At 48.2% G+C, this 15,852-nt stretch overlaps 1 protein-coding gene across 1 annotated transcript; it reads right to left on the bottom strand.

Annotated features, from left to right (window-relative positions):
- Positions 1 to 5,218: 5,218 nt before the first annotated feature.
- Positions 5,219 to 12,847, bottom strand: ACP6 (acid phosphatase 6, lysophosphatidic). The gene is made up of 10 exons (XM_088533138.1): positions 12,677 to 12,847; positions 11,539 to 11,667; positions 11,316 to 11,446; positions 10,595 to 10,674; positions 9,648 to 9,735; positions 8,379 to 8,511; positions 7,586 to 7,686; positions 6,092 to 6,187; positions 5,728 to 5,893; positions 5,219 to 5,395 (listed from the first exon to the last, which is right to left on the bottom strand). The coding sequence occupies exons 1-10, from the start codon at positions 12,845 to 12,847 to the stop codon at positions 5,255 to 5,257; spliced, it is 1,236 nt and encodes a 411-aa protein (XP_088389264.1). The 3' UTR covers positions 5,219 to 5,254.
- Between the last annotated feature and the right edge of the window lie 3,005 nt (positions 12,848 to 15,852).

The following is a 15,852-nucleotide window of genomic DNA, read 5'->3' as shown; positions in this document are numbered from 1 at the left end:
ATCTATCTTATGAGGAAAGACTAAGCGAGCTGGGCCTATTTAGCCTGGAGAAGAGAAGACTGAGAGGAGATCTGATCAATATGTATAAGTACCTGAGAGGAGAATGTAAAGACGATGGGGCCAAACTCTTCTTCGTGGTGGCCGGTGACAAGACAAGGGGGAATGGGTGCAAGCTGAAACACAGGAAGTTCTACCTCCGTGTGAGGAAGAACTTTACTGTGAGGGTGACAGAACCCTGGAACAGGCTGCCCAGAGAGGCTGTGGAGTCTCCTTCTCCGGAGATCTTCCAAACCTGCCTGGCTGCCACCCTGTGCCACGTGCTCTAGGTGTCCCTGCTGGAGCAGGGGGGTTGGACTAGATGATCTCTAGAGGTCCCTGCCAACCTCAACCATTCTGAGATTCTGTGACTTGAGCGTGTGGGTTTTTAGACTTTTCTGACAGACTGCTGTTTCACAGGTGGGAAAAGAACTGTTGTCCATGGCGGGTTCACCAAAGTTGAGTGGCTAGTGAATCAAACCGAGTGAACCCGTGCACCTTTGCAGGCACACAGTGCCGAGCACGTTCTGATGACTGTTTCCAAATTCACCTTTGTGCTGTCATGCAAATTTAAAATGATTTTGGGTGAGAATTACTCCCTTGACAAAGTGTAGGATGTATGTTTTGGTGCTTCCCTCTAACGAGACAAGTAGTGCGCCTGAAGCAGAGGCTTGTCAAGATTTTAGAAAGAGCTGACAATGACACAGTAAGTGCTATTTCCGTACTGTGGAGTTACCTCTTCTTTAAATGGTTGCATAGCTTCCTTTTTGGGATCTTGCACAGGAGCTGTCACCGTGCAGTCTTCTTAAGTGTTGCCATTTCTGCCGTATGACTCCTGAATATTTTTATAATGTTGAATAAACTTTTTGACTGACATAGAAATAACCTGGATTTTTTTTATGATCTTCCTCAGCGACTCCTCTACCTGCTAAGGTATTCTGAATAGCAAAGCATTTTAGAGGGGACTGTGGCTTAATCTGGAAAAAATAGCCTAAATGGGTCATTGTTTCAAAGCTACCTAACTGTGAGAGGACAGATGTTTAAGATGATAGGTAATTAAAGCTTCTTCTATGTCCATCTAGTGTAAAATTTTGCCATTTGATACCTTAAAAAGATCTTTTCCTATAGAAAATGCAGAAAACTTGGGTTTTCCCGAGTCCGCACAGGTCCCCTTACCCTCAGTGCCATTACCTGATTTCCCCCTGGATAATTGACAGGAGGTTCTAATGCTTCAGCTGGCTCTGGTCTGAAAATCAACTTGGTGGGTATAGACAGAGCTGCTTTGTTTTGCTCCAATTTTCTTTTCCCCTTTCCACTTTGCAAATGAAAAAGCTTTCTAGCTGCCAGCCTTGCAAATTTACCTTGGGATCTGTAAGTCAGGCTCTGTTCTCTCCTGCTTATTTATAATCAATAGTAGCTGTGACTCAGCTCTGGTAGTCATAGTGCAGTCGAAGATGGAAACTGGGATTGCCATTTTTAGTTTTCTCCCCCCCCCTCCTTTTTTTTTTTAATTTAACTTTCAAATTCTCCTCCTCCACCTTTGTTTGAAAGAATGAAGTAGACTTTATTCATACATGCTTGGCTGCTCTTCCTCTCTAGTAACATGGGAGGAAACAGTCTGCCGTTCAAATTATCTCATCCCAGATGGCTGCGCAGCCGGAGCGCGGAGAGACTTAAAAGGTAAACCCAGCAGATGGTGAACTTCTGAAAGGCAGAAGTAACGCGGTGCCTAAATCAAAAGTTAAAATATTTGAAATCTGCTTGTTTTAAAGTAGTAGGCTGCTGCAAACTGGTCATCTGTGAAGTATACTGGCAGTTTGAAGCACAATCCAAAATAATTTTGATTTGAGCTTTGTACCTGTCTACCAAAGAATGTGGCAAGCAACTAAGTAGTCTTAGTTTAGTGCGGAGCTCCTGGTGGTACCGGTGGGTGACACTCCAGAGAAAAGACCAGTACGTGGAGATGGGGTCTGCATGAGCCTTCTTTGGGTGTGGGGTGCTGTGGGTGCGACGCGCGTGTCCCCGCTGGGAGCAGGCACGGGCAAGCGACCCCTTCCTGGTGACAGGAGGGAGCCGTCAACTTCAATGCGCCTTAGACTGTTTGAGCTTAATGTTTGTGGTCATGAAATGTTCAGGCTGTTACAAATACTCTGTGTACAGGACTTAATCTTGTGGTGCTTGGTATGTTGATTGCCTATTGTGCTGTTTTTCATTCCAATGGCAGAAAAAGCTACATTTGATTAGTGATTTCTCTCTCTCTCTCTCTCTCTCGGCACTTGTGAGTCTGAATGCTTTCCTTACGCAGTCTTGGCAGGCTGTTTGCTGAAAACTGTTCCCTATTTTGATCTTTCTTGAGGAGAAATGGTCCCTATTCAATATAGGTCTGCATTTAGTGGAGCATGCCTCACTGTATCGACTTGGTAATAATTCTCAAGCTAAAAAAGATATTTTCTATCTTATTTCTGTGCTGGATGTGTCATTCTCCTGATGTGGTGACCTCTTATTGAAAGATCTTTCAGTCTTTTGCCAATTCACATAGTTTCCAATTATTTCTGCTAATGCTGGTTGTTGTGGTAGGTACGTAACACTTTGTTATTGCTGTTTCTGTTTAAAATTAAAGCATGTCATCTGGGGTGTTTCTCAGGCCTTAAAAAACCCCAAGCCCCAACTGCTGAGCTATGTTGGAACTATTGGCAAACTAGAAGGAGCTCAGTGTCCCCTTGATCCCCTTTGGCTTCCAGCTGGCAAAGCTTTGGTGTTGTGCTCAATGTGCTTCACGAGGAGACCTGCTTCCTCACTGGGGCAGGTTGCTACACACTCAGATTTTAACCTTGCTATTGCCTTTGTCTTGAGCCAGAGCACGAGTGGGGAAAGAAAGGAAATGGGCTTTTAACTGGGACACTGGAAACTCTAAAAGAGAGGAGAAAATAAATTTTTGAATTCGCGTTGACATCTTCCCTCCTCATCACATACTGTACTACTCTTGCCCTAAATGTAACACAGTATATGATAATGAAAAGAAAGATAAAAAAAGAAAGATAAAAAGTCTGTGAGGTTAAACTGACCTGCCTGAGTCAACTGCATCAAATCAAAACAGCGATGGACGGAAACTAATCTGAGTTATCAGCTACAGTTCAAGTTTATAAGGGAGACTGGGGTTGAATTACTTAGCTGATTTGAGAAGTTCTTGCATTTACAGCCTTGAGATGGGTGAGCCCCCCCTTCCCTGTCATCTCAGTTTTGCCTTTTTCCCAGTTTTTGGGGAGAGCAGACCTATTCCTGTGTAGAGTCCTTGTTTCCTTAAGGAACTCTTGGTTTCTGGAAATATATCTTCCATATTCTCAGAAATGCCTCAGCCCTTCCATATGGTATTTGCTGTTTGGCACTTCCCGCCTAGCTCTTTCCTTTGGTCTTAAAACTCTTCCATGGTCCCAGCTACTCCCTTTGGAAACAGTCATTTACAGCCGCGCCTCCAAGGAGGTGTCTTCCTGACCACTGCCAGGAAGGAGCTGGCCTGTTCTTAGAGGCTTTCCCCTTTCCGAAATGTGTGCTATCCTGCCTGGTGCAGTTGGATTATTTTAATGGTGTGAACGTAGTGCCCTTTAATAAGCTACTGTGCACTTGGAAGGGCTTGTGATGTTGACATCTGTAGATCTTGGTTGTGTTGCCATTTTTCACATGGTTGCTGTTCGGTTTGCTGGAATATGTTCTTGCTCCTGTTGTAGGAGAAGGTACATGAAGTCTTGTTTTGTCTACTGATGTGACCAAGGTTTTTGGTGCCATTTCCTAAGCAGTCCATGTCTGTCAGGGGTAATTCACTATCATATACTGAATGTTTCCATCCCTCTTTTACAAATACTCCATAACATGTTTAAGAGGGAGAGATTAGAGCAGAACACACTGTTCTTAAGCAATGGTAGGGCATTGATTTTTATATAACGACGTTATGTTTTTAGGCTGTGTAAAGAACTCGTTGGAAAATAACCATGTTTTGTTTGCTTTCTTGACTTCCATTTGCTCTACTGAATACAGCAGTGTCTTTAGTATTCAAATTATTCTGTTCACTGTATGTGATGTCAACATGTAATTTTGGAGGGGGAGCAGTCTGGTAAAAGAGCAGAGCTAAATCCAGCCCACACTTCTCAGGGAGAAGCTGGTCTAGCACCTCCAGTTGTGTGTCCATCAGTGACATATCAATGTGACTGCAGTCAGCTTTCCTTGGGTCTGAACAGATAACCGAACCAAAACTGCAGGATCATTTTACCAAGTGGTGCCCCTGCTGTAATCTTTTCAAACGCCAAAGAAAGCAGGACAAGGCCCAAGTTCTACTTGCTGATTTTTTTTAAGGAATTTTAGGTACATAGTCACCCTTCATACTCTTTTAGGGGAAAAAGTGTCATTATCTATCTCAGGTAAAACAACCAGTAGTACTTGTGCTGACTGTACTGGTTATCTTCCCAATGCTGTATCAGCAAGCACAGAATAGATGCAGTGCTGCCAAAGTGAGTGTCAATAGAGGCTGCCTGGGCTTCCTTGTCTAAAGCACATTAAGCAGAGTTCATCAGGAACATGGGTTCCTGTGCTTGGCCCACGGGGGTGGTTCTGCATGTTCACAGCAGAACTCCCTTATGTGCGGGAGTGCAGGGAAGAGATTTGGAGTCTGTCTGTCCCCTCAGAGAGGTTTTGTGTGCACAAAAGTGCCCTCAAACAGATGGAGTAGCTAAATGCCAGCAATCTGGGACGATAATCTCTCCCTAGAGCAACTCTAGAACATGAAGAAAGGGAAAGGGACAGTGGTTTCTGCAGCTCTCCAGGTATAAAAGCAGTGGTGATGTCAAAGGCCTTAGGTCTGGCAGCACAGACTTCATCTCACCTTCCCAGCATGGGAGTTTGCTCTCGTACCCTGAATCAGCAGGGCAACTCAAACAGGCCTCTCCTCTCTTTTACTGCTTCCAGCCTCTCCATTCCTTTGTATGGCTACCCCAGAAGTGCACTCCAGCCATTCTGTTAGCAGCTTCTTTTATCCCGCTGCTGACAGTGAAGAGAGACACTGTGCTACTCTGTGTCTGGTAGCAACCTGTCTCCTCATCTAAAATAGCTTGGAATGGGGAAGGCTGGGAAGAATTAAAAGAAGGAAAGAAAGAAGGAAAGAAGGAAAGAAAGAAGGAAAAAAAGATACTCAAAGGTTGTGACAATAAGTTTAATTTAAGATAACTATTTATGAGTCACTTTGCTGACTGTGCTCCATTTGGGAGCACAGGTTATTGTACTCCTCCGGACTGACAGCGTATTGTGAAAGAACTTGTAGAAATTCTTCGAGTGGACAGAGACCAGCTCTACATCCTTTCACCACCTGTTCCTGCAAAGGCAAAGAGACAAAAATCACATTTCCTGCAGCTAGCCTTTTTTATTGTTGTTAATGATGCATTCTGCAGCAGGGAACTACGCTAGTCAAGGCAAACACAGAGGCAGACGTTGAAAGACTTCTTGCCTGAAACTCACAGTAGGTCAACCGCCACATCAAGAGAAAAGTGTCTTGGCTGGCAAGCACATGCTCCAGCGTCTGACTGCGTTACCTGGCTGACAACAGCACGCTCAGAACAAGTCTTGTGTGGCAGCTTTGTGTGAATGCAAGGCAGAACTCAATGACTATAACATGCGTGAGGACCTTCCTGGGGGCTCTTCTCTTACCTCTCCATGGTAGGACAGGCGCACAAACCACTCTTTAGACTGCTGGTGCTGATACAGTTCCAGGGTCACGTCCACAGCGTAAGGCGGCCACTTGTGATCAAAGGTGCCCAGGGCCACCAGCAGAGGAATAAGGGTAAGGTCATGAGAAGCATAGAGAATGAGCTTCCTGATTAAAAAAGGGAAGGAAAAAAACCCTCAAAATGGTACCTCTGTTCCCCATGGATAGTCAGTATCCCTCATGCTTTTTCTCTCGGCTAAGCGCTCATTCTCTTTACCCACACGTTCAACATCCTTCTGAACTAGCTCTTCATGCTGACAGCAAGTCAGAATTTATAACGATTAGAAGAAGAGATCTGCCCTGTACCTGGCCTTTCCAGCTGGAGTTAAGGGATCTGTTGCTTCCATAATGTTCTTCTGTAAGGTATAGAAAAGAAGACCAACACTCATCTGAAGGACTTCTCTACAAAAGAGGTAGAAATAAATCTACTAGCATTTTTTTTTTTTAAAAAAAGAAAAAACTTCAAATTAGGTAGTTTCAGGTGAACACCTTGGAATCCTCTTTTCTCTTACAAATTGACAGTCTGCTGAATGCAGCTAAGAACCATTAAATGTGATTCCTACAGTTACTTTTTTATTTCAACAATTGCTTAGTCACCACAGAGATTTTTATGTGATTGCTGACTGGGAAGGGAGAGGTGTTAACAAGGCAGTCTCACCAGATGTGGTCCACATAAAGGAAGAACCATGGTGTTCTGTATCCTATTTTGTATCCCTAGTTGTGATTTTGGATGCATGCATTTCCCCTAGGGAAGATAACCATAGCTGACTGCAAAACTGCAACTGAAGGTGGGGGGTTTGTTTATTTTTCATGGGCAAGGGAAATGCAAGGATAAGAAAGCAGCTATTCTTAAAGATTTGTTTTTATCCTAGTACTGAATGAATGGATGATATTTCAACAGTTTCTGGTGTGAAGAAATGCCCTCTATCTAATGAGCACCACAGTGGGAATGGAGGATGAGCTTGACTGGCTTTCTCCAGTGTTGGAATGTGACTAAACTGGGGGAGTTTAGTCTCTCGGTACCTGGCATCTCTCCTGTAAGTTAAAGAAAAGGCTAAGAACAACTGCCTTAACAGGAAAGGGGATCATCCTAAGTCACCAAGGGAGAATTGCTGGTGATTACAGTAGCTGTGAGTGAAGCTGAGATGAAAACTGCTGCTAGACTAGCAGCCCAGCTGCCTCGACAGGTACTGCAGAGCAGGTAAGGTAAGTATGCAGTAGCAGCTGGGTCTCCTGCAAGCTGTACTGTGTGAGTGCAGGGCCTGGCGCTACCTCTTCCACTAGCATCAACACTCCTCCACCAAGCTGTGCAGGTGCCCTCCCTGGGAAAAACTGTCTCATGTTGGAATTCACACTGTAGCCGTGTGTCCACAGGGACAACCCTGCTCATGCAACCTCAGCTTCAGGCTGGAGGCTTCTCCTGGTCTCTTCTGCTTCTGACTGCGACATGGGTTAACTCAAACAACTGAGGCAACCGCGCAACTTGCCGCTTGCCTCAGTGGTGCTTCTGCGAGGAGGTCACTCCCTCCACAAGTCTCACAGCAAAATGGGACATAAGCCCTTACCTTGGCCTGCTCAGGGTGGATTCCCATGCCTAGCTCACGCTTACGACCTGAGGCACAGGATGTTGCACTGAGCTGGCTGAGGCACAAAGTTCCTGAAGCAGCAGGAACCTCTGGTGCGGGAACACGGCCCATCACAAGGACTTCTCACACCTGCCCCAGTAACCTGGGTAGCTCATCCCCGCTGTGCAGGCCCCCGACAGCCCCCGCAGCTGGGAGCAAGGCTACAGGTTACTACCTTGAACTCTCCTCCAGGAGGAAAAGCACTGAGTCAACAGAACGACGCTCAACCGTCTCCCAGAAGCTCTTCAGCACAGGGCAGCTTGGCAAATTGTGCACCTGGAGGAAGAGGAGACAATGTAACAACAGGTAGTCAACCTGAAGACAGATGCATGCCCTTCCACAGGAGGCAGCTCCTCATGTCACAACATTTGTACCACAGTGTGCACCCCTTGCAGGGTTTTTAAACATACAGGTTTGCTCCATGTACCAAAAGGATGTATGTTTGTTCTTGAGGCTACATTTACATGTAAAAGGAGCATAACAGGCCTTCAACTATTTAACTTACAGACAGGCCAACAGGTCTAATGACCATTAGCTCCAGCAAAAATGGGTTATTAAGAGTTGCACAAATATTCAACTCCCCTCCAGTAGCACAAGAAATATGGCCCACGGGCAGTGTGCTACAACCAGGACGAAGACGCCTGTGGATGCTAACTGCCAAAAGAGAAGAATGCAACTTGTAAGGAAGTACACAGCCCAACTGCCCTCTGCTCTGCTTGTTACACTTCCAAGAGCCACTGGATTTTAAGTTAAGGACATAGATGTGGGAGATGAGTCTTGAGCCACTCCCGAGCAACGCTGACATTGCAGGCTGCCCTTAGGAAGGTTATGCTATTCCTATAGGCTTGCAGGACTGCATGGAAGGGTATGGGGCCCCCCACTGGCATCAGTGGGTTTTGGTGCCTTTGTGGCTTCTCCACATGCACGATTCCTATCTGCGACCGCGCAGCAGACAGGACTCAGCTCACCTGCTCAGCGAGAATGTTATCCAGGAGATTAAAAAAATCTATGGACTTATCACCATCAATACCCATCTGCTCCTTAATTGTTTTCAAGTCATCAGAGATACCTGGTTGTAGCTGAGCATTCTTCAACCCCTCCCTGTTAGGAGATTAAGAAGGAAAAAAAATAACAATACTTTGGTATGGTGTTTGCAAAGTGAAGCACCTAGAGACCCACTTGTGACAAGTTCACCACTCCCTTTGTTAGAAGCCATCTGACCCCTTCATGCACTTTTAAACTTCACTTCATAACATTTAGCTGCTGTTTAGCTGGAAGTATCACTGCTGGCCATGAACTTCAGATATGGCACATAGGTTTTCTTTTGTTTTCTTTGACCCTGCTTGGTTAGGGAGTGGGCAGGAGTAGTATGGTTTAGGATTTATAACGGGATTTGGGGGTTTGATTTAAGGAACCACTCTAGTTTATTTTCTAAATTAAAGATGTTTGGGAAGGGTAGCTGTAACCTGGGAGAATACTTTTTAGTGCACCTTAAAAAATACTTTGACACAGCGGCAAAATGTTGGACAGTTGGTAGGCTGGGGTGGGTGTGGGGACGAATTTTATTCGCTTTTTGCAAAGTTCACGTTACTAGTCGAGTCTGAATATATTTGGCCTTTCCTGAGCTGCTTCTAGAAGCCACCATCTCACCATGGTGAAGTTTTTGCAAATGACTGCTGATAACTCTTTAACAATTTTGTACAAAACTATGCTAGCGTATAATGCAACAACACTGTGAGGCACTTGCCACTGCTCTCTAATTTCCATGCATTACTCCCCATACCTAACCTGGCTTACACTTGGGTTTTCTTTATTGGATACTTGACTCTGCCAACCACCGTGTTCTTTTTATGCAGTGTATTTCTTATTTTCCCTAACTAGTCTTTGTTGGGACTCTTAGATGTATCAAAGCTGAGTATAATACAGTTTTTTGAAGGTATAAATATGACAGGAAAGTTGTAAAAACACCCAAACCAGACAAATGCCCTCCCCCCATTCCGTTTCTCCCCCCTCTCTACCTAGACAAATACACACACACCTTTTTTTCTCTTTCTTTTCGTGCCACTGCATAGTATTTGACTCCTCTCACCTACCACTTTACACAACAACTGTCTAAGCATTTCCAGAGAACAGTAACTGGCAGGGCAAGACACTGGGAAATGTGAAGAAAATGTGCTGTTTTGAATTGCTACCACTGAAGTGAGAGAGCAGTGCAATCACACGGGGCTGGCAAGTACCTGGTCAAGCACTTCAGGCGCTGGCAGTTCTGGTAATTGGGGTAGAGGATTTCAGAGCTTGCTTCATCGGTGACGATGATGACAGGTCCTGTGGAATGAGAAAGAAGGAAGCAACTTGAAGCAACTGCACATCTCTAGGTACTTCAATCTCTCCCACACTCTTGGGACCAAATTTTGATTTTCTTGTGCACAGCAATTCCCCCCGAAGTTCTGTTGCACTAAATGAAACAGCCTGATCTGTGGCTTTGGCCCAAGTTCACTACTGTCAACTGGCAATTCCCACTGAGCTACCACCCTCAACCCAATCCACCAGGCTTGTTTCTGTCTATGTTTGTTTTCAGTGGGCTGTCTGTTAAGTGCCATGTTAACTCCTTCTAGTTGTGTGTGGTGAAAAACAGTTTCTGTGCTGGGAGGAGTCATAATCTCTGGCAAGTCACTTTGGTATTTGTTCCTAGACCTGAATACCTGGGGAACTGAGATGAGCTATTCATACAGCATGTTACAGAACGTATGAATATTTGCCAACTACAGGATACAGCCAAAAGTTTCTCCAAGTGCCAAACTTGTGAAGGATCCTGGGACTCCTACAGATGAGATACTTGGGTTTTGCTAGAAGCTTTTTCCCAGATGCAACAGTGCATCTTGTGAACAGTGAACCTGGAACTCTTTGCTGAAGCTGGTAAACGCTAACCTCCTCAGTTGATCTGAAACTGCAGCACTGATGGCAACAGATCCAAGCTGGGCGCCAGCAGAATGCTACATAAAGAGAGGGAGCAAGTGACAAGCTGATAAAGGACACACGGAACAGCAGGTCATGGGGAAGAGGGGTACAAGCCAAGAACAGAGGAAGAGGCAACAACCAGGAGCCAAGGGAAACTGGGATGTGAGATATGCGCATCTAGGGAAGGCTGAGAAAGCAAAGGAACTGGTTGGAAGTCTCCCCTAACCTTCTTTCTGTTGTTGGTACAGTCCAGCTAGCAGGCACCGTGTGGACTCCAGATTCCGGAAAATATTAGTGGAACGGACACTGAAAGAGAGGAAGCAGCTTGTGAGGCAGCACCTTCTCCTTGCTGTGGCCAGGGCCGCAGCTGGTAAGGACTTACTGGAATGGAGGGTTCTGCCTTCTCTGTGGCTTTAGAAGGATTCGTCTCCCCTTGCTACGGAAGTCTTAAGAAAACAGACACTTATGTCTGACTTGCCACTTAGCTTCCCTTCAGAGAAAGTGGAGATGACAAATGGGCACCTGTTAGGTGTGATTTATCTCATCCAAAGCCAGACGCTTCCAGCACTACTGATGTGAGCAGCAAGGATGTTCTTCATCTCACTCACCTTTGGCTGCTTGCTCTACAGTGAGTGAAGCTGTGCTCAAGAAACACCTATTTCTCTTCACTTACCATAAAGGCAGTTTACCTAACACCACTGTCAATGGCTAAACCTAGGCGAGATGGATGTGTCCCTGAGGGGCTTTCAGCACTGCTGGGAAACTGAATGCCTTGTGCCTTGGGCCAGTTCCCATACTGGGCTCTGCAGCCTGAGGCAGAAGGCAAAGCACAGGGGGCAGCTGGGTGGGAGAGCCAGGGCCGGCTGCTTGGAAAGGCCCTAGCACTGCAGCACTTGTGGGAAGGGAGGAAACAGGAAAGGTCCAGAGAGAGGAACCGAGACACTCACAAGACCTCCGCAGGCTTAAACGTGGGTGAGAGGAAGTTGGCTTCTTCCACGTAGCGTCTCCTTAACCTTTGCCCCAGGGCAAACATCTGCTGCATCCCGACTGTGGTCAGCTGTCCTGCAATTGCACCACCCTGAACAGAGAGAAGGGAGGAGACCCATTTGAAACACGGGAATAAGCAAATCTTTGGAGGGAACATGACAGAACCAGGACAGGGAGCCTCACCTTAAATACCGTCTTTTTGTATTGCTCATCATCGGGTGAGGGAGGTCGGGGGTTTCCATTGAGGTCAGTCACTGTGTAATCAAACTTAGTCTGGGTAGGGATATCTAGAAGAGTGGGGTGCCACTCTACCTGTTTCAAAACAAACAAACAACGTTCCAGCAGAAAACAAGCACCTTCAGGAGCGTCAGGGGAGGCCTGTTAGGACGTGCTGCCTTGGAGGCAACGCGGCGCGGAGTCAGGCAGAACCACCCTCCTCTGCTGCACAGCTTGTGCGGCAGCGACAACCGGAGAGCCGTGGGCCTTTCCTGCCACTCGTTACACACGGGAAGGTTTCTTTGCGCTACTAACTAGCACCACTACTTCAGCCAAACAGGCTTTCTTCTGCTCCAAACACAAATCAACAGAAACCTAAAGTCAATGTTAGCACAACTAATCTCACCATAAAGAGAGCTTGCATCCTGTCAGCTCACGGATCAGGACAACAAAACCAGCCTGCAGGTACTCAGCCCATTGCAAACATTGTAATCAAAAGTGGCTTTAGCTTTCACTGTATCTTTTCCACACTGTTAAGGCCCTGCACTTCAATCCTGTCACAAGGTCACATGCTCTACATGCATTCTACTTGCATGACAAGTGTGAGAGCAGTGTTTTCCTTTTTGAAAAAAAGCTGGAGCTTTAATTCCAGATTGCTCCAGTATGGGAGCAGCCGGCGGCGGTGCTGAAGGGCACTCGTGCTGTCCCACTGCTCGGTGTGTTGGACGCGATCTGGCGCTCCCGCCGCAGCTGCCCAGCGCAGCTGCGTTCCCCGAGGCGCCCGCGGGCGCCACCTGATTGACCCAAAGCATCCCCGCTCCGGCGGGGAATCTGGGCTGGAAAAAAGGCTTCGGAAACAGCCTTGAGGCGATGCAGCCTCCGGAAAGGCGAAAGTTAGCAGCCCGCTGCGGAGAAACCCCGCGGCGTTTCCAGGACTGCCCCGGCGCTCCGTGAGCACCGACAAGGCGGGCGCTCGCAGATGACGGTGTATATAAACACAAACGCATCCGTATTTACAGAACCGAGCTGCGGGCAGCCCGCGCAGCGCACGGCGCCCCCGCCGCCCCCGAGGGCCCCCGCCGCCGCCCGCGGCCCCGTCGCTCACCGGCGGCGCCCCCGGGACGGGCCGCAGCGGGGTGCGCGCCCCGTGCCGGAACACCACCTGCACCAGCTTCAGATCCAGCTCCCGCTCCCCGCCCGCCGCTGCCGCCGCCCGCCGCCGCTGCGTCCAGGCGGCCAGCCCGCCCAGCAGCGCCAGGCGACTCCCCCAGCCCATGGCGCCGGCCGCGCCGCCGCCGGCCCGCAGCGCAGCGCAGCCCGGCCCGGCGCGGCGCGGCCCACGCGGGGCCTCACGGGAAACGGAGTCCCCCGCCGGCCCCACTAGCAGAGCGCGCGCGGCGGCGGGACTACAGCTCCCAGCAGGCACCGCGGGGGCCGTTGTGGGCATGCGCGGGGGCGGTCGCTGGCCGTTGGCGGGGCGGGGCCGCCCCGGCGGGAGGCCGGGAAGGGGCCGGCGGCGCCTCCGCCTCCGCGAGGCGCCTCGTCTGCGTGCGCGCGGCGGCCTCGGCCCGCAGCCCTGCCCGTCCCTCCGCAACGGGGAGACACGCGGGGCTGGCAGCTCCACAGCACTCCTGTCTGCTGCTGCCGCCTCTGCCTCTCTCCTCCCACCCCTCCTTTTTTTTTTTTTTTTTTTTTTTTTTTTTTTTTTTTTTTTTAATTCCTTGTGCTTACCGTGAGCTCATCAACCCACAAAGTGAAAATCTGCAGAGCCCCAGGAAGAAGTCTTCCTGTGCTTTATTCTTTTGTTGTTGTTGTTTCGGTCTTTACACTCTTGGACCCAAAGATGTGATGCGTTTAGATAGGAAAGTCGGCGCTGGCGCTTATCAGTGCATTGAATTTAGTGTTGTGTCAGGTGGGCTAGGGAATGTTGGAGGAAAGAATTCATGGTGGAGAGACAGGGGGCTGTAAATAATTCCTGTCAGTTTGGCTGCTAATGCCCTCTTAACAGCAGAGAGTTTGGAGGGAAGCTGGGGAAGGGGAGGGCATTGCATTCAGTTAAGTCTCTTGGGGGCCAGCCACAATATACAAAATATTCTGTATACAATATCTACACAATACACAGCATACAATACTTTGGTCTTTAATCTGCCCATACAGGCATAGCACGAGCAGCAGGAGACGTTTCCCTCTCATCATTTCCCCTGGCCCATGTTTTAATGGGAACATTTCACTGAGAGCATGGCTCTGCTCTTTGCCACTGCAGCCTTTTCCTTTCCCTGTCCACATTCCCTCAATCCCTTAACCTTACTGTGCTGCTCGTGCTAAATGAGGCGGTGGCAGGGTGTTCTGTTAGCAGGATTTTTAGTCAGGGCACTTTCACATTGTGGGTTTGCTTTTTGAATTGGGTGCCCAGCGGCGGCCCCTCTGGGAAGGCGGTGGAGGGCCTCGACCCCTTCCTGCTCGGCCCTCCTTCCCAGCCGCAGGGCGGGAGAGCAGGATGCCTCGGCGCGGATCCCGGCGGGAGCGAGGCAGGGCCCCGTCACACGAGCCGCAGCCGGGCATGGCCCGCAGGGCTGTCTGTAACACTGGGGCTGCCTCTTGGCACCCACCGGCAGCACTTGGCAAAGCTGCTCGGGGGAGAATTGGAACCCACAGCCTCGAGGTGCGTGTCCCACTGCTCGTTTCTTCAGGCATTGCTTCTCCTTTCTTTTCAGTGATTTGCAGTGCCACTGAGTGTGCACAGGTTAACTCTTCAGTGCTGTTTTGTATCTTCTTAGCGTAGTAGCTAATAACTTTGATATTTGAGGAAGCTAAATTGCTCTGCCTTCACAGAGCATTTCTTGACCTTTAGCAAGCATTCAACATGATGCCATTTCCTTGATTCCTGTAACTCTTGTTCAAGACTTGGTAGTGATGTCACTCTGACACAAGTTTTTTTTTTTTTTTTTTTTTTTTTTTTTAACCACAGAATAAACCCTTTTCTTTACATCACTTCTCTCCCACTTGGACTTCCTGGGAATTCCTGCATCCCTCCTTTCCATCCTGACTCCTTATTTACACTGTAATCCACAGTATTTTTTCCTCTAGCTTTTCATCTTGACTTACGGACAATTTCTCTCTCTTTCCCCACTTTTCCTCCTCACTTTGAGGGTTTTTTGTGGCCCCTTTCCTTGGTTACCTTTATCTCCCCTGTGTATTCTCCTGCTCCCCCCCACCATCACTTTGTTCACTCATCGAAGGTGCTGTCAATCTCTTCAAGGAGATCGGGATAGCTTGATAAGAATTTGGGGTGTTCATAGAGACTATCAATCAGTTCTCTAACCTATAGACAGTTGCAGGCCTGATTAAAGCTGTATTTGCTGTCCCTTTCTTTGTGATTTTCTCCTTTTGAAGTGGGCTCTATCTATGAGGAGCTGGAGCGCTCTCTGAAGTGCTGGAGTTGATAGGAGGTGATAGCTTTGAGAGCTATCACAACCAAGAAATGCTGTGGAGACTAGGCCAGAGAATGTGTTTTCAGTAAAGCAGGTCTTCAGGAAACCTGCCAAGTGGAGATTGCTTCAGTAAGATGTTTGCATCTTTGGGGCATCATAAAGTGTCCATGTTTTGTTACAGGGATATAAGATTTCCCTCTGCCCTTCACTGCTGCCCTAGTCCAGAGCATTCCTTCCTCTTGGAAGAGTCTCCTCTGAGTTTCTAAGACGTGCTATGTCCCCTCGACCAGAGATGCGCTGGGCCGCTGCCTGCCTCCGCTCTGAGTTTCCTGGTGTGTGTGTGTGTTCGTTCCCTTTGTCCTCTTGCCCTGCAAAGAATCAACACGAGAAGGCCTTGCCCAGCAGTTAAAACATCGGGCTGATATCGTGGGTGCTGACCCAGCACAGCAGCCCCAGCTGCTTGCAGAAGCTGATCGCTCAGAAGTGGGTGCTGCCAGGTCTGCCTGGGTTGTTGCCAGCTAGGCCTGGGGGGTGAGAGGATCTAGAGAGCCTCCTGCCTGAGCTGCCTCCCCTTGGGTCCCAGCCATCCTGCTTTCCATTTTCCCCAGTGCCAGCAATTAAAGAAAACGTGGGAAGAGAGACAAGACTGTTTCCGAGAAGAGTGCCACAGAAAGGAAGAGTGGCCCCATGAAGTACATGCATGGTACAGCTGCCAAGCTAGTAGGCTGGAAATGGGAAAAAAATCACCATGGGCTTAATGAGACTGCTTCTAAATGTCCATATGGACATTAGACACAAGAATTTCCTGCTTCTCAGTTCTCATGGACACCTGCTGGAAACTCATGCTCAG

The sequence above is a fragment of the Tinamus guttatus genome, unplaced genomic scaffold (assembly GCF_059628265.1).
Source record: "Tinamus guttatus ecotype Peru unplaced genomic scaffold, ASM5962826v1 Tinamus_guttatus_pri_ptg000035l, whole genome shotgun sequence".
Taxonomy (NCBI): Eukaryota; Metazoa; Chordata; class Aves; order Tinamiformes; family Tinamidae; genus Tinamus; species Tinamus guttatus.
This window is presented reverse-complemented; position numbering and strand designations above follow the sequence as displayed.

Excerpts from the sequence above, each read along its gene's own strand:
- ACP6 (XM_088533138.1), bottom strand. The coding sequence starts at position 12,847 with ATGGGCTGGGGGAGTCGCCTGGCGCTGCTGGGCGGGCTGGCCGCCTGG. Across the intron at positions 11,668-12,676 it reads CCGTCCCGGGGGCGCCGCCG|GTAGAGTGGCACCCCACTCT; the intron begins GTGAGCGACGGG and ends GTTTTGAAACAG. Across the intron at positions 7,687-8,378 it reads ATAACATTCTCGCTGAGCAG|GTGCACAATTTGCCAAGCTG; the intron begins GTGAGCTGAGTC and ends CTCTTCCTCCAG.